We start from the raw sequence: 25,345 nt of genomic DNA, 5'->3' as shown, positions 1-25,345 counted from the left end.
AAAAAATTTCATCAAAAATTTTAGTACTAAAAAAAATATTTAAATTCTGAAAAAAAATGTTGGGATTTAGAGATTCAGTACTACTCTAATTCATATTTAAATGTGCTCTTACGGCTTTTCTAGATTGATAAATATCTTCAAACTGTTTTTTTTCAAATATCTAATAAAAAAATAAAATAAAATAAAATACACAGTACAAAAAAATGTTATAGATTTTCTGGCACTTCGAAATTTTGAAAAAAATATATAACTTTGAGACCCACTCTTGCTCAAATTTTTATTTAAATGCGTTCGTATGTGTTTTTTTTCTACATGTGGCGTAATTTTTCCTGAATTTTTAAGAGCATTGTGTGACACAAAAATAATTTTCTTCATAGTCTGCATTATTGTTTTTATTTTTTTGTAAATGATTATTTTATTGCATTCGTGGTTTTTAATTGAAAGATTAAAATAAAAAAAAACAAATCGGATTTGGTCTCAAAGTTATATTTTTTTTTCAAAATTTCGAAATGACAGAAAATCTATAACATTTTTTTGTACTGTGTATTATTTTTATTATTATTTTATTTTTATTATGAGATATTTGAAAAAAAAACAGCTTGGAGATATTTATCAATCTAGAAAATCCGTAAGAGCACATTTAAATATGAATAGAGTAGTACTGAATCTCTAAATCCCAAAAAAAAAATTCAAAATTTAAATATTTTTTTTAATACTAAAATTTTTGATGAAATATTTTTTTGATAATTTTTCTTGATACACCGTGGTAAGATGCACATTCAGTATTTTTTTCAAATTTTTATCTCGGATCTATTGAGGATGGCGTGAAATAAACGAAAAAGTACGTTTTTCACTATAGATCCTACGTCAAACCACATAGGGGTTCAAATAAACCACCAAAATTTCTTATTTAATATCCTTTACAATATTTGCCATACAGCTAGTGATTTGGTTTGGGGGCACTTTTTACTTCCTTACCCGGCCAGGCCCTTTCTATTAATAAAGTTCACTTTTTAGTAATTTGACAGACGCTTGTTAGTCTTCTACAGCTAATAAATAAAGCTTGTTCAGTTTATTGTGAGCTTTTAAATAAAAAAAATGTCCGAGATTTAAAATCATGAACTTTTGCGTTGATTATCCTCCATTTTCTTCGTTAGATCACTTAAAAATATATAATGCCAAGCAGTTGAACGTGAGCTTGAAAATGCTTTCAGCAAGTGTTCATTACAGTAGTCCATCACATGTTGTGCAAAATCTGCATTGCAATTGAAGAAACGTTATCAAATCGTTTTCTTGGCGTATTATTAAGATGATTTGATTTTTATCTTCAATTTGGTCTGAATAATCTTCTATACTGTGGAGGCGATCTGGCGTAGTGGTAACATCCATGCCTCTCACGCTAAAGGTCACGAGTTCAACCCTCACTCCCGACATTCTTCCAAAAAATGGAAGTAAAAAGTGACGAACCAGCCAAATGAGTTTAAAGTCACTATAATACAGATAAAGAAAATCTTTTATACAGCGTACAGTTCAGCATATCGTTTTATTAAGTGTTTAATGCTATTGTTTGGCCGTTAACCAACTGACTTCTAACAGCTAATGATTGTTTGTAGGAATCGCTTAAGGGGGTATTCTAGTGTAGAGACTCAAATTTCGGACGTTTCTTCGAGCTCCGTAAAAATAAAACAAGGAATATTTTTACTATCAATTATACCATTATTTGTTCATCTATCTTTTAAAAATAAAACAAAAATTGAACGGAGAAAAAATATTCATAATTAGAATATTTAGAGCTGATGAAGTGAGGGGGTTCTGGTTATCTGCAACAAAAAATCGAACAGATTCTGATTCAGTGAAGATGACGCTATCGCATGAACCTCGGACATGTCAAAAACATCATTTTTGACAAAATAGCGGCCGTTTGAAAAACAAAATGCGGTTTAAAACGTTTTTTTCTTAAGTTTCCCGATTTTTTAAAAATAGTAGAATTTAAAAATATCATTTTTAGAGGTTCATGCGATAGAGAGATGCCTGCAGATTGTATTCATATAAATTTGACATGAATCTGTTTAGTAGAACTTGAGATATCGTGTACGCCAGTTTGAAAAAATTAGTTTCGAGAAAAACGCGTTTGAAATTCATTGTTATGGCCGTATCAGGTTAGAAATCGCATCACTAAAATGGCACTAACTCGGTAAATAATAGGATTTTCGATAAGTCCTTTCTAGAGTATATTCTTGAGCTTGAGCTTGAGCTTGGGTAGACTGTACAATTCGTAGTTGCTCTCCGTGATTGACCTGAACCAACCAAATTGCACAAAGAACACACAGAATGACGCTTGGCTTTCTAGAGTATATTCTTGAATGCCTAAACTACAAAAATATGAAGGAAAAAAAATTATTTTTCTCAAATTTCTAGACTAGAATACGGCCTTAAGAGATTTTTGGCCCATAAGATTAATACCAGGCTACATAAATTGATAGTAGCTCATCAGAAACTTCAGGAAGCCTAATTTAGAGTCTCTTGTACACCAAGCGATCACCACCTGGTCCTGTATTTGGCGTATGATTTTTCCGATGAAAAATTCGCCTTTAAAACAAGCTTGTTATATTCGACTGTCCCAGTTTTTCAATATAAACGAGGGTTTCTAATCCTAAATAGCATGATGGAATAACTTCTAAAATTGAAAAAAAAATATTGCACTAAACCGTGCATATTTCATCTAAACCGGATAATTCTAACGATGCTAAACAAAATCATTTAGTTCACGCGAAAAGAATGAATTTCTTTATCCCAACCTATATATTCAATTTAATTTTTCCTTGCATCATTCAAGTGGAAAACGATTACCGAGTTACAGTCATTTTCCTTGAAAGAGCTCTGATCGTGTCATGACATATCGCTTATTGCATTCGAACTGAATTTGAATGAAATGCATTTTACTTCCATCCTTCACATCATCAAATTTCCACAATAATGCACCAATTTTCCGTAGATGAAATGTGTTTTAATTTGTTATAGCAAATGCATCATAACTGATCTAGCACTACGATATCGTGTATTTCTATTCTAGCATAGAAATTCGAAAACATCGTTTGTTTCAGATTTTTAATGTTTTGTACTTAAAAGATTTTTCGAGAGTCTCATTATTTACCAAGTTATAGCCATTTTAGTGACGCAGTATCTAGTACTTCATTGACTTAAAACTTCAAACGCGTTTTTCTCGAAACTCCTTTTTCCAAAGTGGCGTACACGATATCTTAAGTTCCAGTCCAGTCAGTCAGCGCTTTCCTACCAAAAAGTTCAATGTCGGCGCCTAGGGACCGACGCGGGGCTTAAAATGTTAAGGGAAGAGCCGATCTGGAGGACCAAAAAACATGGGTTTTTGACGACTTATTATGTCACTTGGGATTTTGTCCAGTGTACGAATCTTCTGTGGCATGTTTAGAGTATGTTTGAAGATGTATTTGAAATTTTGGGGCATTCTAAAATTATTTGAATCTATTAAGTTGCTGGTAGTTTTCCGCGTAAGTACCCTTCAAAAATCGTATACCGAGATAAATGAATTTAAATTCATTAAGTAAAAAAGTATTCTCCAACGAGCAGCATAGCGGATTTACTTTATGTTTTTGGGGGTTGTTAACATTTTTGGTGTTGGAAACTTTAAAAAAAAGAACTTCTCGATTTTCAGGTCCACCCTTAAGTTTTTTTTTCAAATATAAGGTATCCTAAGACTGCAGCAATCGGCTAATGTCGTCATAAGTCCATTTTATGTCAACTCCGAATATAGGTAATTTGGTGATTGTAACCGATTCTGCTAGTTGTCTTTAGACTTTAAAATGATAATATAAATCCAGTAAATCCAGACACCCGTGGGTTCAGGGAGCAAAAATAATGACGAAGCAGATGCGTGCAGTTATCTTCGACCGATGGCCACACTGGTATTAAGGGTAATATCGAGGGGAATATGTTTAAACATATATATATTTCGGACACCATAAAAGGGAACAATGCACGCAATTGATAAAATTTAAATATGATTTGTTATTATCATTCAATAATATATTAATTGCCTCTTATCAGTATACTATTAACTATTCGCTTTCTTAAATTAGTTTCTTTCCTTTTATTATTATCATCATCAGCGTATTTTAATGTTTTGTATATATCTGAACATCCCTTCCTTTATACTGCGCTCGACTACGATCGCCACAAAATCGATCACCCCTTTGCATTCGCACCACTCCTTGCCGGATTGTACAAACATGATTGCAAAGTTTATCATTCTGAATCTGAATCGGAAACTGCATAAGACCCATAAGACCTATAAGGTTTAAAATGTATTATAATTTCTTGGGTACTAGCAACGGCTATGACTACTGCTTTCAGACGAATGGTGATTGTAATGTTTCCGTGCCGTCCTAGTCGTCTCCGATTGCCCGCCCTTAGCTAGCTAACCGCAAGCGAGGATTGCTTCTCCGTATTCACAATGACCTGCACTATGTAAGAGGGCTGTATGTGAGCCTCATCGATGTGCATCTTATCGCCAAGCAGCTTGCCACCGTAAAACCACCTCTGCGTAAATGCATCGACTCCCTCCTGAGCCTGGGTAAACATATGGATGGTTTGTTAGGAATATCACAAAAACAAAAAAATATATATATCAAACACTAACCTGTAACTTCTTTTTGCACTGGCCGACTGTGTCTTTAGAATAAACTGGTAATTTAACATCTGTACAAGTGGACGATAGTCGCAGCTTCAGTACGATTTCGGTTCCTGAAAGAAATGGAAACATATACTCACGACTCTCAACCACTGTTCCTCTTATATGACACTCACCTCCATCTACCGGTTCCGAGTATTCAGCAGGCGAATCGCGTCCATAATCTTCCTTAACTATATTAATCGGATAGGATAAGCAGTAAATTGGTAGTTTGTACTGCGATCCGAGCTCGTCATAGCACTCGGTGAGGTACCCGTTTGGAACGGAGATGTTCGCTCCATCAAGGATGGCCTGTGCCAGCTGAAAATCGAGAGCTTCAGCGGCGCTGGTTGCCGCCCGTAGTGCGTCCCAAATCTCTTTGCGCCCTTCGAAGGCTGGTGCCGTGTCCCAGAACTCATCCCGCTTGCTACGCAACTGTCCCTCCGTTAATGGCACTTCCGATTTCCAGCGTATCGTCTCGTGACACAGTGGATGATTCTTCCGCTGTGTGCCGACATAGCTGGAGGTATTCCCTACGTGGAAACAGAAAGTGGAAAGTGGATATAAGCAATCAAATATAATGTTTGCCTTCATATAGTCGTGTTAGCACCGCAATACAAATTCTCCTAACCAACAGGTGAGTATTCATACAAAACCAATGGTGCTGATAACACCTACCGTAAGAATGACAAACTGACGACGATCTTATCTGAGAACAAATCAATAACCGTAGTCCGTTTCGCATGCATGCATACCATTATGGCAAACCGTTCGTCGGAACTCACCGCCTAATGACTTCCCAGCGGTAGCATTACTATCGTTTTGTCCGTTTTGCCATTTGAGATATTCTTGTCAATGAACTATAGCGTCCGCTATGGCTGCCTGTCGCGAGCTTGGAAAATGTCCGTGTGTTCGCGATTTTTATCAATCCACTTTATCGAGTGATCAATAATAACGTGCGAGACATCAAATATTCAACAGCAAAATGCATAAATTAATACGCAGCAAACAGATTGCCACAGTAGCGGCTATACAAAAACAGCGGGGACAAACATCGGGAATGCTCGGACACAATAGTTGGCAGGCGGTGTTTAATTATGTCTATTGAAAGCCTTCACGCGATGGGTGCCGATACTATTTGTGTTGGTTATTAGGATATGATACGACATTAACCTTCAAACGACCAACGTCACGTTTGAATCATGGGAATAATTCTGATTATAAAGAAAAAAAACAGGTAGAACTGATTAATAATTATATTAATTTCAATCAAATTAGACTTGTTATCGACTTTCTGTACATTTTATTCTCATGAAATGAACATTTCTCGCGTAACTTATGAAAAGGTCCTATGTAACAAATGTAAACAAATCGAGTTAATGGATGCACGCTATTAGTTTTCAATCATTGAATGTATTACAAAAACAATCGTTCACGTATCTATCTTTTTCATCTTTTTGTCGTCGATACAAAAAATATCCAATGTACAGATTCGAATTTTAAGCACCCGGCTGTTACTTCGGACGCCACTTTCCTCCGACGGCCGAAACGTCCGAAGTAACAAAGCAGTCAAAACAACTCGCAGTCGTACTTCGGTCGTTTTGGAATTTGTTTCTTACAGGTGTTGTTATCGATTTCAGTGCAATTCAACGAGTGATAACAATAATAATCAGTCTTTAGAACTAAATGCTGATATTTGGATTGTTGTTTATTAGTTAGTTTCAAATTTTTATAGTGCAACGTAATATGTCCAATGTGCAAACGCGGGCAGTCAAAACGTCCAATGTAACATTTTTCGCTCCGAGGCTTCAACCTTAATCTCAAATCACGGAACAATAGTTACGATTGGTTTTACGAAGTTATTCTTGACAGCTAGTAGTGAAAACAGTGATAAAGATTGATAGCTTATAAGACAATTCGCGAAATAATGTACGGGTCTTCAACTACGTTTTTCTCGAGTTGGCGAAAATGTTACATTGGACCTTTTCAAAAGTTACGCGAGATTTCTTGAGGGCCAGTGTGGTATCACTTGCGCCATTTTTATAATCATTGAGATTCCTATGCCAGAAAACACGTCTTGATTATATTTAGAGTGGCAAGCTCGAGATGCGTGTACGAGTGCAAGTCGAAAAAACGATCATTGACAAAAACCCCTACCAGAACGGGAATCAAAACCAAAGCTTCCATTTAGATAGATGTGACACTAACCTCTCGACCATAGGAACCACTTTGCATGTTGCATTCAAGATTTTTGTTTTGCGAGAATTGGTTGTAGGTTGTAGGTCCATAAAACCTAATTACCCTTGATTAAACATATCAGAAAAACTATTTTATTAGCGTTTGGCGTTGTCAAATAAACAAAAAAAAATCATATTAATAAACATCCTAGTCGTTGATAGTCAATGGTTTCCTCAAAATAAAATTTATTTTCTATCAAACTAATAAATAAAACTAAAATTAGTACGATTGCACGGCACCAGGATGGAACAAGAAAGCTTGTTTGGAGGAGAGGAATCAAATAGTGATATCGTTTTCACTATTTACAGTGGAGTAAAAATCCGGATTTTTGTAGATTCTGATTGAAGGCTTATCAGGAATTGTTTAAAATCATACTGCAAAGGAATTAAAAAAGATAGGAGTTTGGTGTCAAAGAATGAATTGAAGAGTGGTAAAAGAGCTTCAGTTGGTAGGAACAATTTTGTTTTTTTTTACTTCTAAAATGTTAATTAAATCCACTAAATTATATGTTTCACAAATATATCATGTATCATTTTGTTTTTCACCTTCGAAAAGGAAGCAATGTAATCATCATACGTAATTCTTTCAGAATAAGAAATTTTTTGATGCAAACAGAGCCCAAAACAATAATAAAAGTAAAATAACTATGATTCAAATGAGACCATAGGCGTAGGATTTGTTTTATCAAACCTGATTCTTCATCATCTCCTAGGAGCCTCCAGATATATTTTTAACATAAGATAATGTCTTTCGGGAAAATATTGGGGGTACAAATTGAAAATCGAGAATCAGTCGAATCGCAAAAATTATCCAATTTCTAACACTTATTGATTTGTTGATGGATTTACGAGATTTTTGCATCAATTTTGCATCATTACATTGTAGTCAATAATATATTTTATAAAACTAACTTTCAAACAATAGAAAAATCTCAAGCATTATCCAAACGAAAATGCCGAAAAAAAACATACACTTTGATACCAAATACGATACAAACGGAAAATTTTGAACTTTGTTCCCTTGCGACCCCCAACCTCCCACCCCTTCCTTTTGCTTTTTAAGTGAAACATAGTTGAAAAAAGAACTCAGCGTATCCGAAAACCCCAGTGTACCAAATTTTTAGCTCAAAAATCTGAGTTTTGGCCGCCTAAATTTCCTTAGAGAGGCATTTCGTATTTTCCTTCCCCCACGAAGGAAGTGAGCTCCGAAGTGAAGTTTATTTCACACACCAAGTTCCCCAAGAAGGTGCTGCTGTGGCTGACAATCAGCGAGAAGGGGATGTCAAGGCCGCTCCGGACTGGCCGTGAATGGGGAAATTTATAGTACGAAGTTCCTGCCGGAAGTTGCGTCGTTCATCAAGAAATACCATAAGACGCGGTATTCTGGCCAATTCTGGCGTCGGTCCACTACCCGAAGCAATCGTTAGAGGAGATGGAGCGACTGAATATCGATGTGGTACCCAAGTCGGTGAACCCGCCCAACGTCCCCCAGCTGCATCCCATCAAGAATGAAACGTAAGATCTACTCCAACAATTGTACTGAGAATGAATGAACAAATAACTGAGAATGATAAATAAAACGAATAAAGAACTCAAAAACATGCCTACACGCATGTTTTAGTCCGACATGGCGTATGTTCCGGTTAACTGCCGGAAGGCCGCTCGCAAGGGCGTAGAATTTTCTTGCAAGTGAGCTAATATAATAACCTTCCATGGGAAATTTCTGCATTACTCGGAAATTAACCAAGCAAACGAAACCAAAGTTGGCATGTGAAAGTTTTAGGATGCAATAAATGTTTCTATGATGGTTAAACAGTCCTTCCCCCACTCAAAGGGGGGGCTGCCATACAAATGAAACACAAATTTCTGCATTACTCGAGAATTAATCAAGCAAATGAAACCAAATTTGGCATGTGGAGGTTTTAGGATGCAATAAATGTTTCTATGGTGATAAGATACTCCTTCCCCCTCTCTTAGAGGGGGCTGCCATACAAATGAAACACAATTTTTTGCATTACTCGGAAATGAATCAATCAAACGAAACCAAAGTTGCGTGTGAAAGTTTTAGGGTGCAATAAATGTTTCTATGATGGTTAGACAGTCCTTCCCCCACTCAAAGGGGGGGGCTGCCATACAAATGAAACACAAATTTCTGCATTACTCGAGAATTAATCAAGCAAATGAAACCAAATTTGGCATGTGGAGGTTTTAGGATGCAATAAATGTTTCTATGGTGTTAAGATACTCCTTCCCCCTCTCTTAGAGGGGGCTGCCGTACAAATGAAACACAAATTTTTGCATTACCCGAGAATTAATCAAGCAAATTAAACCAAATTAGGCATATGGAAACTTTAGGGTGCATAAATGTTTCTATGGTGGTTAGATACCTCTCCCCCCCTCTCTTAGGGGTGGCTGCCATACAAATAAAACACAAATTTCTGCATTACTCGAGAATTAATCAAGTAAATGGACGGGACGAAGTTTGCCGGGTTAGCTAGTATATTTATAAATATGGAACAATAAAAAAAATCAGTTCATACACAGTGAAAAAATGGAAACTATATATAATCGGTTCCGCCCGGTAGTATCCAATCAATTTTCTATAATTTTTTCTCTAACATAATTCCGCTACATGAACAATTTTTAGAACATGAACTGTGAAAAACATCTCCACCTCCACCGATGTGTTGAAAATTTTACCCCAATCGAAGAGGGTTAAGTTGAGTCGTCACTTATTTGACGTGATATTATTCAATTATAATAAATTGTGAAAATTTACCGACATTTCCATAGCGTGTCATGATATAATTTACAAAAGTAAAGATTCCAAATAAAATGTATTGACTCATAAAAGGACAAATTATACACGTAACAGCAAAGACTGAGATTCTAAGTATAGCTCACGAAACAAATTATAAGACAAGAACGTTTGCGCGGAAAACATTACCAGAATAACTTCCGTGTTGTGAAGTTTTCGATGGATTAGAAAAGCAAAAGCAAAAACTATCCCTTTATATTTCGTAATTCATATTCTTTCATATGTATATGCCCACCTACACCACAGACGTCAAACTATGGCTCGAAAAACAACAAAATGATGAACAACAGTGGAGAATGTCATAATCCAATTGTGCACATCGATATTCATCACTAAAAATACACTGTGTTCGGCAGGTATGAATGGAAGTATCACACAAACGACAGACAACGCAACGTGCCTTTGTTTGCGAAGTTTGTAGGAACCAACCATCACCGCATCAATTTCTAACTTTGATAACAATCCTTCTAAATTTGATCATAAATTCTTCACTGACATAGGTTTGTTGCGAAATCAAAGCAATGAAATCGAGAATCGAGAGACGGCACGGGAAGAAAAAGTAGTGGGAAGCGATGGACAATACTTTGAGTGGCATGTTATTTGCTATAATTTATCTAAACAAAACAACAATCTAAATAAATAAAAATGTAAGGCCAAATGTGTTGCTAGGCGCAGAACCCGATGAAGGAATGGTCTGATTTGAGCCGTCTTTATTTTGTTGTACTTGTCTCGACCCATAGATCAATATAATGGAGAGAAAAATCGGAAAATTTTCGGAAAACTCTGAAGGAAGATCGGAAAATTTAATACCCATATGTTCAAATGCGGCGTTGGTCCATTCGATGTTTTCACTAACGAAATTGACCTTTATTCGGAGGTGAAAACGGATTTTCAGGTAAAATAACGCACTCCTATATCTTCTATCTATCTATGTAAATAAAAATGTAAGAATAAATATGTTGCTAAGCGCAAAGCCCGATGAAGGAATGGTCCGATTTGAGCTGTCCTTATTTTGTATTATTCTCTGTGTCAGACATGTATTCCATGCAACGACGAAACATGTTATTTGCAAGTGATTAGAGAATCTTGAGAATTGTGTCTGAAAATAATATTATATTATAGTGACGAATTTCAGTAGAAGTACTAGGAAATTTATAGTAAAATTAAATTGTGAAGGGTCAAAGGGTAAGTAATCAATGAAGAGTTCTGCGATTGGACCCACGAACGTTCGCTTAGTCAAAAAACGTGAATGTTTGGAAGAATTCATATACAAAAATTAATTTTGGGCGGAATAAAGTTCGCCGGGTCAGCTAGTTTTTAATAAAAAAGACGATCATTAAGTAATAGCTTCTTCCAATAATAGACAATCAGGTAAGATTAGGACACAAGGATTCATAATATCATGAAAACGAACTGTGATTTGGTTCCCAGAGTCATTGAATGCACGATAGAACGAATGAAAATGGTCATGAATCAAATATTATTCCTTTGGCATCGGCAGATAGACTTTGCTCACTTCAATCAATTCGAGAACAAATCGGAACATTTGAAATGAACAGCAAGAATAGTATCAACCAAAATTACACCATAATTGTTGTCGGGAAGTACATTTTATTCGAATTGACTATCACAAAACTAAAATTATTTTCTCATTATCACAATGTGAATTTCAAAAACTACAACATTTGGGGCTTTACACAATCGATTTTCGACTATCATTCAGAAATTTCCAGTCCGTACACAAACGCGGCATATTTCATTCATTTACCCACCGCTCGGTTTGTTGAAACACAGAAAAGCACAGTTAGCCTTCCATAATTACCACCTCGATTCAAGCGGAAGCGCGCTTTTACGTTGGTATTTCGCCGATGTGCTCGGAACAAAACAGAACGTATTTCCATTCTGGCTGACCATGATGATGATGAATGGTTAGGTTTCGACTGATTTGGATAATCCAAAGCCGCCACGGTTTGGATGCATTTCGGGGCAAGTGGGAGAAGAATTCGGTACGAAACTATTGATTTCATACATACGATCTTTTTGGCGATTTATCCAACAGAGGCAATTATTATTAAAATAAGTCGAAAGCGTTGGCTTCACAATATTCGATTAGAATGTAAAATCTAACATAAATTAAATAATGTTCAAATCAATTAGTTGAAATCTTTGCTGACTCAATTTCATAGATGTAGATTTTTACGTAGTAACACTTTTTGGATCCCATGCCGCAAATCCTTTGAAGTGCAGAGGTTGCAAAACAACATCCATAAATAATAATAAATTGAATATTTTCCACCTTCACGTTCTATTCCAAAACAATGATGCAGTTGACTGATTCGGATGGCGACGAGAATCGTGGCTACAATGTGCGGATCTCATTGATGCTTTTGAAGATGGTGTTCCACTGTGGCAACACTGAACGGCAAGCCGCACCGATCCAATGGCTGTCGGAGAAGAGACGACACTTTTCACGTCACCTATGTCGAAGGACTGTTCGTAAATGCAGCCTGCGGCATTATGCAAAGTTGCCTCAGTTGAATCTCGGCTTAAAAGCAGCTTTTTCTTACATTCGATTATCATCCACCGTTCGTCCAACGTTAAGCTAATCGTTCACGTTCGTGTTGCAAGTTTTGGATTCGAATTCCCTCTACCGCATCAATAGCTATGTATGTGTGATGGAAGTAAATATTGATATGTTTATTAACGGATAGGTGGGTTTTACTGATTAAATTATATCAAAAGACAATCGGCTAAAAAACTCAATGCTCGATAGAATAAGGCAAACGGCTAAACCCTTTTCAAGAGGGCTTTTAAAAAGAAAAGACAATTCTTGTATTGTATGAAAGTATTGATTATAATAGGGTAAAAGAAAAAATGACATAATTGCAAACCCTGTGGCACACAGTATTGGGCAAAACATTTGCAAAATAAACTATGTGTATTTGTTGTTCCCGTAGTCAAGTGATTAGCGTCACACCTAACATGCCGGGGGTTCGAGTTCGATTCCCGTTCTGGTCGGAGGGATTTTTCGTCAAAGAAATTTCCTCTGACTTGCACTGTGGTCACTGTGACGCAAGTAATACTACGTTGAGACGGCGAAGTTCATTTAGGAACGTTAGTGCCAGTTAAGAAGAAGTATTAGTTGATATTGATAAGTCAATTGAAGGAACAATAAAGACAAATATTGAGAAATAGTATCAATCAGGTTCATTTGAATATAAAATTTAGTATTCGTATTTATCAATTGATGTAATTCTTAAGAATAAAACAGAAACTCATTTTCGTCGTAGACAAAACTAATTAAACTACGCATATTGTGCACCAAATTATATCTGGCTTACAATAGAGGATCGTAAAGGATCACTATTTTTTGACGTAGGACTACATCTTACATTGAGGGTGTCAAATCAGAAAACAGGTCACGTTTTTATGAAATAAAGTTAACGTTAATAACTAATTTTTCTGTGATCGGATTTTAACGATTTGCATACCAATCGAATAGAAATCAAATTTCTAAGATTTGTTTGATATGCTATACATTACAATCCCATAGTCTCTATACCGTTTATATTGGTGAAAATCGGAAGCATTCCCATTTCCCCATACATTTGTTCTGTCCCAACAGAGCTGTCTATAACGGGCAACTTATGCAGCAGCTAGAATATAAACAACGAAGGGGGATAGCGAAAAGAGAATATTTGCGAAGTTAATTCCACCCTTGCATAGTAAGTAAGCTGTCGCTAGCGTATAAATATTGCATCTCCTCTAAGGGAAATTCTCAAAATCTTTCTGTGCCCCAAACAACAAAGGTCGTTTATTCTGCTCGTTTTGTGTTTTATGTTTCCTCTCGAGCTATGAACGCTAGCGAATATTTCACTTGAAGTGCATCTGGCATTGCAATTAACACAATCATCCGAGCCATGGTGGAGCAGGTGAAAAAAGAGAAGAGTGCAAATGATTATAGGTCGCTTCAAGCCATCAGTGTTTGGCTTTGTGTGTTTTGCTTGTTTTCGTTACGCGAAACATAGAACTTTATCATTTCCTGTAGATGTGAATAGCATACCTTTGATACTTTTAGTTGCCATTCGTATTTGCTGTCATGCGCATCGGCTCTGTTTTGATGCAACAAGCTCCCTGCTTTGTTAACGGGAAAGAGACGGGAAACGATTTTTCATAAACGGTCATTTTTGCGATGTTTGACGGTTGTTAAATGGCGATGCACGGAAGATGTCTCTCGTTAAATTCTCAGTACATTGCGTGCACTGATATAAAGAAACAAATTGCGACATATGATCAATTAGTGTATTGTTCTCGCAAAGGCAAGAAAGAATCGTTGCTTCTCGAAATGGTTCTTCAAAACCACGCAAGCCATTAAACCTTTTCAGGGTCCCCGGAACTTTCTACTAAAGAGTTATCAATTTTCCAAACTCTCGAACGGATTGAATCCCGACTATTGAGACGGCTAGTCTGTTATCGTGATTTAATTATCATTAAGAGGGAACATCTGTCCGAATGGTCGGGAAATAATGAAAAAAAATTCCCCTTTTTGACGTAGGACTACGGCTTTCATTTCTATACCGGGGTGTAAAATCAAAGTTTCGAAAACGAAAGCGTTACGCCGGAGACCGAGATTTTGAGCGTTAATAGCTCCTAAACAACTGAACGAAATGGTATGATAAACACTTCATTCGAAAGATAAAATATCTACGCATTCTATACTTGTTACTTTTTGATCCAAAAACTTGTTTCAATAGTCTTAAAATTGCTTTCAAAACAGTCTATTGAAATCACCAATCGGTATATAAGCGAGCGCCGCTCGGAAATCCACTCAGTTCTAATTGAATAGCGATTGGAGCATGTTGTCGCTGTTATGGTGAAGCTCTTCGTTTATCATGAAAGCGCTGATGAACGGTGTCACCAAGAGCCTGTTTGTGCACCTTAGGCCAGACATGAATCCATCAGGAGAAGAGTGATTCCACAAACGGTTCCCCGGGAAGATCTCGAAGCAGCCGCTACACACACATACACGCGCGGAATTCTTTCCGTTTGGATGCCATTCAGCATCGAGAAAGATCCGGAAAATAATCTGCCAGTTCCTCTGGGAATTTAAAAATACATTCATGTGAAAGAGTTTATTTGAATGTTTTTTATCCATGTAACACTGTGATCAAATATGTTTCAATCAAGTACTATTAACAGATGGTTATCGAGTTAGCATAAACCACTGGTGGGCTTCCAGTATCGAGGAAAATGTGGAAATATCTAATCGTTACTGAAAATAATCTGCCAGTTCCTCTGGGAATTTAAAAATACATTCATGTGAAAGAGTTTATTTTAATGTTTTCTATCCATGTAACACTGTGACCAAATACATTTGGTTTTGTGATTTTTCAATCAATCACAATTAACAGGATAGCTTCTGAAGATTATTCTTCCCCATCAGTAGGATATTTCCGTATCCAATATTGTATGCGCCCGCAATCGATTATTGCTCAGTCGCCGAAAGTTCCGAGCTCAGAGAGTTCATTCCCCTCTAGTTTGCCTTCCAAATTGCCATCGTAAACCACGCCTTCTCTCGATTCAATCACGCACAAAAAGCATACTTAAGCGATATTCTGGTGGTGAGACGCATTCATTTTTCGTGAGGACATCGACAAGACAACATCGTTGCTGAGGATGCTGAACGGCGAAGGATCGAGATCTGCCCTGAAACGCGAGCAGTTTGTTTGAAACTGTGAGGGAGCACAGAGAAGCCGATCCTTCAGGAGAAGAGAAGGTGACCATCGAAGCAGCCGCTACACACACACATACACGCACGGAATTCTATCCGTTTGGATGCCATTCAACATCGAGAAAGATCCGGAAAATAATATGCCAGTTCCTCTGGGAATTTAAAATTACATTCATGTGAAAGAGTTTATTTTGATGTTTTCTATCCATGTAACACTGTGATCAAATATTTTTCAATCAAGTGCTATTAACAGGTGGTTATCGAATTAGCATTAACCACTGGTGGGCTTCCAGTATCGAGGAAAATGTGGAAATATCTAATCGTTACTGAAAATAATCTGCCAGTTCCTCTGGGAATTTAAAATTACATTCATGTGAAAGAGTTTATTTGAATGTTTTCTATCCATGTAACACTGTGACCAAATACATTTGGTTTTGTGATTTTTTAATCAATCGCAATAGCTTCTGAAGATTATTCTTCCCCATCAGTAGGATATTTTCGTATCCAATATTGGATGCATAAAACCTTGTACCTCCAACGTAACGCTCTCATTTTCGAAGTCCCCCAAATATTCATTTATTCATTCATTCAGAATGGATTCAGATTCAACTTCAAACAAAGGATCACTGAATCAACGATAGTCCTACGTCACCATTGCGGTTATACCATAGATATAACCCACTTTCTGTTATTTCCAAAAATAACTTTTTTCAAAAATTCATTACGTTTGAACTACTACACCGATTTCGATGATCGACATATAAAATTAAACGAAATGAAATATTACACTTTACAAAACTATTACACTTGCAAACAAATTGGGTTTTGTTTCCATTATTATTGATTGTATTTGTTTTTTTATGGTTTTCATGGTTCCGGGACCAAGGGGACTATATTTTTTAATATTTCTTGAAAGCTGAGTTTTTACATAACATATCCACAAATCAGAAAAGTGTTTCTTTATGTTATGGTTTTTTGAAATCAACCGATGGTACAAAAATCTTTTTTTTTCCTTTTCCCAAAAATGAAAAATCCTAACTTTCGGAATACTAGACCGATTCAGATTACTTTGAAAAAAATAATTTATGAAAAAAGGGGGAAAAGGTTGATTTTTTGGACCACCCTAAAATGATTTTTTTCAAATTTCAGTCAAATCGGTCGAGTAGTTCCTGAGATATCGATACCACCAGCTGAAAAAAAATGGTTTCAAGAAAAATGCGTTTAAAAATTCGTACAGCAATACATTATCCATTGAGATAACCTCATACTTGTGGCTGTAACTTTTCAAGGAAATCAAATATCGAAAAATCCTTCTAGTCCGTATAAGCTAATACATTGCAGAGCGTATTTTATCGTGCAAATCAACATTTCGCAGGGAGTCATTGGCACCCTAAATCATATGTTTTGCCTCGTATTCCAAAAAAACGTCCCAGAGCGTCGATTTTTGACAAGAAATTTTTTTCGAGATGACAGTGGATCTCGACGTTTCATACAATTTGAAGACATTTAGCATCAAAAAAAAATTTAGAAAACCCCGATTTCCTTTACTCTCCTTGGGTGATTTTTCGGTTTTCAAAAAACTCAAACTTTGACCGCTGTGCGACACTAGTAAACGAAGTCCGATTGAGCTGATATTTTGCATAGGGTAGTTTTCGCGGGAATCAACATTTTTAATGAAGTTTCATTGGCACTCTAATCGGCACCATAAACATTGGCACTCTAATCGGCAACATAAACACCAATCACAATTTCAGCGGCCTGACGTGCTTTTTCGCATTTATAAAATAAAAAGTGTAAAATGTACCGAATTTTTATTTGTTGACCTCCATTGTTAACACTCTGTAACTCACAACTGAATGGAACAAACAAAAAAACAACAAAATATATTTTTTAATGTGAAAAGCCACCTTTGTAACGAGCCTAAACTGGAAATGTTATGATCAATATTACGCGAGATATTGATCACTAAAGCCAGCCAATGAGAAAATAATGGATAACTTTTTCCCCAATCTAATATATATTTTGTTATAATATAAGTTTTCCAATGTGAATGGAGCGGAATAGATTCCTGGTAGAACAGGGTTTAATTTGGGGAGTAAAACATTAAAAATGTCAAAAAAACTGAATAAAAGTGTAAAAATTCAAAAAAGTCTTTTGCTGGCCAGGAAAAGCTGGAAGGTTGGCAACTCTGCTTCGTATTGTTATGTCATCGGAGAGGCATAAAACATGAAACATAAAATTAGAAGTAGGTGTTATCTGTAATATAACCGCAAGGTAGACGTAGGACTGTCACTTGCTCTGTAATCATTTGTTACAAATTGCATCTGAATCAATTCTCAATGAATGAATGAATTCATATTTTTAAAGATTGCTGAAAGTTTTCCTTATTAGTGTGTAATTGGATGAGTATGAGTATGAAATTGTTATTAACATAAAATTCAACTATTTCGAACTTGTTGATGGTCCAGAAAAAACCGTTGGGTTTGTGTGGTTTTGCAAAAGCACCTGATAAAGTTTGATACATAATTATATGTTGTTCTCGTGGGAATAATACACGAAAATTTTCATGACCACTCCACGCGGAAGCAGGATAAGAACTCTTGGATATGATTGCAATACGGGAACCGAATGCGCAAATCTTCCTTTGCTCGAGTGCATTTGCAAGCGAATAAAAGAAATCACAGCAATACATGCAGATTCGCGATGACGGTTTCTTGCCTTGATCTTGCGTCCGTCATCAATCATCAATCCTGTTTTAAAGCAATTTTTAAGCTACTGAAACGATTTTAGTCCTACGTCAAAATTAATACATAAAAAATGGACCATAAATGACACAAAAATTAAATACATATAAATCTATTTACAAAACATAACTTAACAAAAAATTGTAAGGGGTTATGCCTAGGACACGACCGCTTTTTCGACGTTGAACTACGGAATTATATTATGGAATTTAAATCTTTATCACTTCGGATATTGTTTTAGAGTGCATCGACATATTTTAAATAGCTTTCCAGAAGAATGTTGAAGTGGAGTGGAAAAAGACGTAGTTTTGTAGAATCAGCTGAAGATGGTTGAGACGTCATTGATTCTCTCCCTTGCGAGAACAATACAACGAGCACGAGAATATCAAGCAAGCATCATAAGCGTAGTTTTTATTATTGGTATTATAACTTTAACAGTTATCATGGTAGTCTTTTTGCAATTCACGTATACACGCCAACAGTCGTTTGTATGTCTGTTCCATCACCACCATCTGCGTTGATGACATTGAGCTTCGTTTTACGAGTTTGAGAAGCAACAAAGACATTGATGGGTTTTTAGGTGGAATGGACACATTTTTTTTCTTCTTTCGCAAATTTTTTGTCGACCTATTTCCGCCACTTCAGTGCCAATCACCGACATCAGGGAGGCGACTCCACCTGTTCCTACCTATCAGACTCAACAACTCATGAACCGAGGCAACAGTATTTTATTTCCCTCCCGAAGGAAGACGTAACCTGAGACTGTACGGTGGGTGCAATAGGACATCCCATCCGAGCTCCCGTAGCTTCTGGCGGGTTATCAAAGATGTGTGAAACCGTGCGTTGTCCTGGTGGAAAACAACACCATTCCTATTGATCTTTTCTGGCCGCTTCTGGTCAACTTCAAACGGTCAAGCTGCTCACAGTAGAGAACCGAGTTGAGGGTCTGGTCATAGTTGAGCAGCTCATAGTGTATGATTCCCTTCCAATCCCACCAAATACACAGCAAAACCTTCCTGGTCGTCAATCCGGGCTTGGCGATGGTTTGGGTCGGCTCACCGCGCTTCGACCACTACTTTTTTTGCTTTAGGTTGTCGTACGTGATCCACTTTTCATCACCTGTCACCATCTTCTTCAAAAATGGGTCGAGTTCGTTCCGTTTCAGCAGTGCATCGCAGGCGTTGATTCGGTCTAAAAGATTTTTTTGCGTCAACTCGTGTGGCACCCACACATTCAGTTTTTTTTTTTTGGAATTTAATCTTCTGAAAATGGTTTCAAACGGTTTTATGGTCTATATCCTGTTCCTGGCCAATTGAGCGAGTGCTCACATGCCGGTCTACTTGGCGATTTCAACGATTTTATCGGTTTCCACGACGATTGACCTACCAGTACGGGGTGTATCTACGAAAGCCACTACACCCGAACGAAATTGATCAAACCAACGTTGTGCTGTGCGAATCGTAACAGTATCGGGTCCATAAACTACACGATTTTTTTCGGCCGCCTCCGTTGCAGTTTTACCTCGCAGGTAGTAAAAACGTAAAATATGGCAAATTTCTTTCTTGGTGGACTCCATCTTTGACGCGCTATAACTTGAAACTGAAAAGGAATATCACAACACTGTCAAAACGACACTTGTAGCACAGATTGTCGTCTTTAAATAGCCATATATTATGACCCGATGCGATAAGTACAACACAAGATATGTTTAAGTGTTGCCATATATTGACAATATACGACATTCCTTTTTCCCCAACCCAATACGTAACCCGCGTAAATTCGAAAGTCGTGATAATTTTTGAATTTGAATTTTTGAAAATAGGAGTGCTTCCTGTTTTAATTAAGTTTAACCGTTTAGGTAATAGGGAATTGTAATGTATGACATATCAAACAAATTTTGGGAAATTTCCGAACCGATTGGTATGTATATCATCAGGAATCATTCTTAGTGAAAATAGCCATTAACAATAACTTTATTTCATAAAATCGTGACCAGTTTTCTGATTCCCTTCCTGAAAGACGTAGTACTACGTCAAAAGCTTCCTGTTTGTTTGATGGACCAGAGTGCAAGGATGTCCTCGGACCATGGCTCCAGGCCAGTGGAGAGGAATCCGTGTTGTTGAAGATGCCAAAGATGTTGAAGATGAAGATTTCCCTTTTCCCCTTCATCGTGGAGGTGAAGTAACAAGGATCTTCTTGGCTGATCAATTGTTCAGACGCTAGATCTTAAAAATAATTCAAAATCTTATGGTCGCTCAAGATGTCTCTCGTTAGAAGCAGTTTCTTCATTCTACACCACCAAAATCGTGTACCGGGTGCGATTCGCAGCCCCCGCACCCCCCAGTCGACGCCACTGTATCGTATCCAATCTAGGATACTGATGAATCGAAGGAAACACAATGCAGATATATTGCTAGAAGAACACTGATGCCTGAATTCAAGATTATTCAGTATCAAGGTGTAATCAAGCCAGTTATCATAATTAATGTAGACGAAAAGATAGTTTCTATTTATCATTTCAATCAATACAATCTTGATGCAATATTCGGTGCTACAAATGCTCCAAGACTCCAGTGCTTCAACCGAGTTGAACGTCGGATGGCTCATTTTTCCCGGATGTTAGCAGGTTCAATATTTCCTCATGATCATGAGGGTTGGATAAAACTCAAAACAAAGAATTCGGAACTGGAAAGGAAACATTTTGAGTATTCAGGGGAATCGTTAGCTGATGTTTGGATTATCCTAGCGATCGATGGATATGCCATCAAAGCAGCATATATTGAATCCGCAAACTCTCAAATCGATGAAGCGGAATTAGTATGATATTATGCCGAGTGGTTTTCTCGTCAAGAAAGAACATCCCAGTACCTTGTGCAAGTAGTGAGATGTTCCTACAGGAACTGCTGCGTTGAACCAAGGAGTAGTTACTTTTGTGTAAATCAACATCAATTTATACCAGCCCTTGTTCCTCTTAGCTAAACCCCAGATGGTTTGAAAGTATCAATCCCAACAGTTGTGAGTATTAATTCTATGAAATTGTCGAAAGTTCTTCCGAAGTCACTACTTGCATATAAGGAACTTCCGTACGAACATTTGATTCCGACTTGATTTTTATGTTTGATATTTTCAATGCTTAAAAAAAGCCTAGAGGCGAATGAACTGCAAAGTTTAAAGCCTCTTAAAAACAAAGAAAGAAGAAGAAAAAAAAGCCAAAGTAGCATGAAAATTTTTCAAATGACTTTGACTTTGTGTACGGATTATGTTAGCGTTACGTAACTTAAGGGGGAGGGGGATTTGTCTTCCGTTATTTATTGTGACATAGGGAGGGTGGGAGGTGTTCAAAACCGCATTTTTAGCGTTACGTAATTTATGTGTCACGTCTTAACGTACGGCAACGAATGAGCAAGTGGTGCCATCCGGCGCCAAAAGCGGTTTTCGCATCTATGACCCCAATAAGATTCCTCGTGTTCCAAACTTACGAGCTCCCTAGGCTCAGTTGTGTAATATAACAGAGAGTTCGTCACCTACATTTGAGTAAACCAAGAAAATGGCTAAACCTCTACTTTCAAGACACGGTGGGAACAGCACGAAATCTATTAAATTAGTTCATGCATAAAATCTGGTTGGCACTCCTTAATACAACATGTTATACTGATCATTTCTTATGTAAATAACAGTGTATTCGTCGTCGAATGCTTACCGCGAGAATTTCCGGCCTTGACCAGGATTGTCATTGAAGTAACTGTTAGATGTGGAAGAATAACGCCCAAGGAAACGTCATCTAGTTCTTTCAAAAAGCGACCTTCAAATAGCGAGAAGATTCAATTCTCACGGATGTGAAACTGTTTGCGTTTGTCAATTTACCACCTCGGTGGGTTTGAATTGCGACATGATCGCCAAAATCACTCAACATCATCGTACTCCAGCCATTTGCGCGCCTGGGATTATTATTATTTTCAAAACGCATTCATAAAACATTTTCCCCGAACAGTCACGATCGGCGAGCACGACACGAGGAGGTAGAACAAGTGTCTGAAGGTCATCCACACAGAAAGACAACGACGGCAACAGCAGCAGTAGCGCCGAAGATTAGAACGTAATACAAACAGAGATCGAGCCCAAATCTTAGTTCCGCGTTGCATTTTCAAAACTTACCCGTCACAGGCCGGGTTACATTGGCGGATCCGGTGTCGAGTGTTTCCGAATCATTCCGATTGATGCCGATGCAGTTGCCCATCGTTGCTACAAATATCATCCGGCAATGATTGAACCAGAAAGCGATTTGTTTTGCTTGCAGTGTTGATTGACGAGATTTTTGATTCACTTCACTTCACAATGGTTGTTGCTGAAATCTTGCAAATAGGATTGTGTTTCGTTTTTTTCACATACATACAAACATTCGCACATATGCACACAGCTCAAGAAGTAGTAAAAATATATTATCTTCTGCGAGGCACTATTTACACAATTATCTTACTTGCACTCACAATTTTGCAAAGCCGTGCCGAAACAACCGAAATCTATTCAAAAGCTACGAGTATTCTTCCCGAGTAATTTATATCATATTCAGTCGCAGTTTTCGGATGCTGCGTTTCGTAAACAAGCGCAGCCGAATCTCATTACGAAGCTCCTCCGCGAAACGTCAAACGTGATCTCATTCAGACGAGATCATAGCAAACTGTTTTTCAAGGATTCGGCAATTACCGCTGTCAAAACTTTGTGCAATGACCTTCTTTTTCTCCATAGTAAATCGCTTGAATTAAAATTTACGTTGTTGTTGCTACTACTTATGTATCAATCGCTGATTGATTCCTTGAATCCTTGAAGGCTGCTGTGGTAATGTTGATGACGAGATCCCTATTACAATGCCTCTACCGTGGGAAATCAGATCCTTAATCATTCCAGAAAAGGAATAAAAACTCCTTCGATTTACAATAGGTGAGAATTACTGCTGTTGTAGGAGAAGCGACTTTCGCGTGACCAATTTGGGACTACTAAAGACGCACCGACACAGTCACTGAGCAAATTTTTCATTCAATCCCGCACAACACACACTCTTCTGATTCTTCTTGCAGTTTGAGTAATTATGACTTTGGCCTTTCCTCGCATTGTCGTTTGCCCATTGACAGCACTCTATCGGCACACGCTGCCGAAAGACGGCCAAATGTGTGCGAAGGAAAGGAACAGCAATGGCAAAGTACGTAGAATAGAAGGTAAGGGATATCTCCTGTGTATACACACGGAGAGCGCATGTGTTACACACACAACGAAGTTAGTAATAACAAATCCTCAATTAGTTCGAAGTACTGAAGTTTTTTCAATATTTCTCGATTTTAAAAGTTCCAAAAATCCTGGAAAGAGACAAAATCGCAAGTCGTGCCGACGGTAAACACGATAATATACCGCTTTTTCAGTGCAAGTAAGTTTTCATGTGGTTTTTTATCGATTTCATACTGAACAGGTTTTGTTTACTTCAGCGAAATGTTGAAGTACCACGTCCCGCGATGCCGGAACAGAATAATTTCGAATGAGATAAACTAATCGGAGATATTTTCAGCTATCCCATGCATTCGCTCCATGGATCGGGAACGGGAACGACACTGCTTCGATATAACCTCTCAACACATTTGTTTATCGGATTGCATTATTTTTATAGTACAGGTGCGATAATTTTACAGTTTTAAATTTTAAAATAATTAAGTAAACTGCTATTTCATCATTTCGAAACATTTTTGGAGACAGTTCTTGTATTATAATTTGAAAATTAAAAAATGTTAAAATTTATTTGGATTCGATCGATGGTTTATTACTATTTCTTGCTTTTTTCCTTTGCCTACCACACTTGAACAAAGCAGGGAGTAGACTACCTTCTTATTTCACGTACTTTGCAGCAATGGAAATCTATCGTTTTTCTGTCCGAGGTGTTTGATATGTCAGAGACGACAGATGTGAAATTCTGTTCTCGCTCAAGGAAAGTGAAGTGGAAGGTAAAACATAATTTCAGATATGCCGTTCGGACGTATCCCGTAAGGCCGATTATACCAGGGACAGACATACAGCTGTACTTGCGTTGTACGTGTACAGCGTAGTACAGGTACCATCGTACCATGACAGACATACTTTGGTTGTACATTGTACCGTATGTCAAACTGACAATAAGAAATTTTCCCAATTTTCACCACATATTTCAATGAAAAAGGTTTCTATTTAACGTCTAAACTATCAAACACTACAAAAAAGCCTCCAATATGAGTTATTAACTTATGAGAAAATCAATGAAAAGAACGTTTACCCAGTTCCTTTATTCGGTTTGTTCATGCTACCCACCACCAACCGTCTATGGCGCTGCGCACAGTACAACTGTAACCATGTACAGCGGTAAAATAGGTCGGTACAGGTACAGCGATTGTACTGAGTTGCTTGCATGGTTCTAGCGCTGTACATGGTGACAGACATACAATTTTCGAAGTACAACGCTAGTACAGTTGTATGTCTGTCATAAGTATTACACATTATCCGGCAAGGAGCTGGAATTGACAGGTGGTTCGTTTTCGACAGTATGATGATAAGGCATGGAAGATGCGAAAGGGGATAAAAAGTGACAGCGACTATTTTTGTTTATAAACAAAGCAGATCTAATTTGTATGCTACATAGCGGTCAACACCAACTTATACATACGCTGGGCCAGTTTCAATCGAACTAGCTGTTGTGTCTCACAACCCGTACGATCAGGTGAGTCTCCAGCTAAAGCAGCAGTCGCCGAGAAATGATATGCATGGATATCCACAGCGTATCGCTATCACTCAATCCTAATGGGTCGCCAACGACTAATTCCACCAAAGCGAATGGAACTTAGAGCGACCAAACGAACTCTAGCCGTTCGTTTGGTCGCTGTCAATTCGAACTCAAGTAATGGCTGAACAGCAGTTCTGACATAACGTTCCACCTTATTATACCGCCTTGTTATCCGGTACGTGCATTTATTTATACCAAGGCGCGTAGAAGTATATCCTAAGGTGGGCCAACTTGCTAAAACCATTCTTCAGCCATCTTGGAAGTCTACTGTGTTTTGTTTGTAAACAAAATACAATACGCTAGTGCCGAAGCTC

The 25,345-nt window shown here is 37.5% G+C and overlaps 2 protein-coding genes across 5 annotated transcripts; one reads left to right on the top strand and one right to left on the bottom strand.

The window, feature by feature from the left end:
• Positions 1-4,020: 4,020 nt before the first annotated feature.
• Positions 4,021-23,411, bottom strand: LOC129777980 (ubiquitin domain-containing protein 1). 3 transcript variants are annotated; one of them, XR_008743340.1, is made up of 5 exons: positions 22,391-23,411; positions 4,843-5,238; positions 4,676-4,779; positions 4,384-4,605; positions 4,021-4,324 (listed from the first exon to the last, which is right to left on the bottom strand). XR_008743340.1 is itself a non-coding variant. In XM_055784594.1 (4 exons), the coding sequence occupies exons 1-4, from the start codon at positions 22,488-22,490 to the stop codon at positions 4,450-4,452; spliced, it is 756 nt and encodes a 251-aa protein (XP_055640569.1). In that variant the 5' UTR covers positions 22,491-23,411; the 3' UTR covers positions 4,021-4,449. The 3 variants fall into 3 exon arrangements, 1 of the variants encoding a protein (XP_055640569.1); XR_008743339.1 differs by having other exon boundaries at positions 4,381-4,605; positions 22,391-23,410; XM_055784594.1 differs by having other exon boundaries at positions 4,021-4,605.
• LOC129777981 (uncharacterized) lies at positions 22,279-24,222 on the top strand. 2 transcript variants are annotated; one of them, XM_055784596.1, is made up of 4 exons: positions 22,279-23,448; positions 23,576-23,654; positions 23,793-23,896; positions 24,127-24,222. In XM_055784596.1, the coding sequence occupies exons 1-4, from the start codon at positions 23,322-23,324 to the stop codon at positions 24,162-24,164; spliced, it is 348 nt and encodes a 115-aa protein (XP_055640571.1). In that variant the 5' UTR covers positions 22,279-23,321; the 3' UTR covers positions 24,165-24,222. The 2 variants fall into 2 exon arrangements, 1 of the variants encoding a protein (XP_055640571.1); XR_008743341.1 differs by lacking the exons at positions 22,279-23,448; positions 24,127-24,222 and having other exon boundaries at positions 23,450-23,654; positions 23,713-24,030.
• Positions 24,223-25,345: the final 1,123 nt, after the last annotated feature.

Source organism: Toxorhynchites rutilus, chromosome 3, assembly GCF_029784135.1.
Source record: "Toxorhynchites rutilus septentrionalis strain SRP chromosome 3, ASM2978413v1, whole genome shotgun sequence".
NCBI lineage: Eukaryota > Metazoa > Arthropoda > Insecta > Diptera > Culicidae > Toxorhynchites > Toxorhynchites rutilus.
This window is presented reverse-complemented; position numbering and strand designations above follow the sequence as displayed.

Excerpts from the sequence above, each read along its gene's own strand:
- LOC129777980 (XM_055784594.1), bottom strand. The coding sequence starts at position 22,490 with ATGATATTTGTAGCAACGATGGGCAACTGCATCGGCATCAATCGGAAT. Across the intron at positions 4,780-4,842 it reads CTCGGAACCGGTAGATGGAG|GAACCGAAATCGTACTGAAG; the intron begins GTGAGTGTCATA and ends CATTTCTTTCAG. Across the intron at positions 4,606-4,675 it reads AGTGCAAAAAGAAGTTACAG|GCTCAGGAGGGAGTCGATGC; the intron begins GTTAGTGTTTGA and ends ATGTTTACCCAG.
- LOC129777981 (XM_055784596.1), top strand. The coding sequence starts at position 23,322 with ATGACTTTGGCCTTTCCTCGCATTGTCGTTTGCCCATTGACAGCACTC. Across the intron at positions 23,449-23,575 it reads CAAAGTACGTAGAATAGAAG|TTCCAAAAATCCTGGAAAGA; the intron begins GTAAGGGATATC and ends CGATTTTAAAAG. Across the intron at positions 23,655-23,792 it reads ATACCGCTTTTTCAGTGCAA|CTATCCCATGCATTCGCTCC; the intron begins GTAAGTTTTCAT and ends AGATATTTTCAG.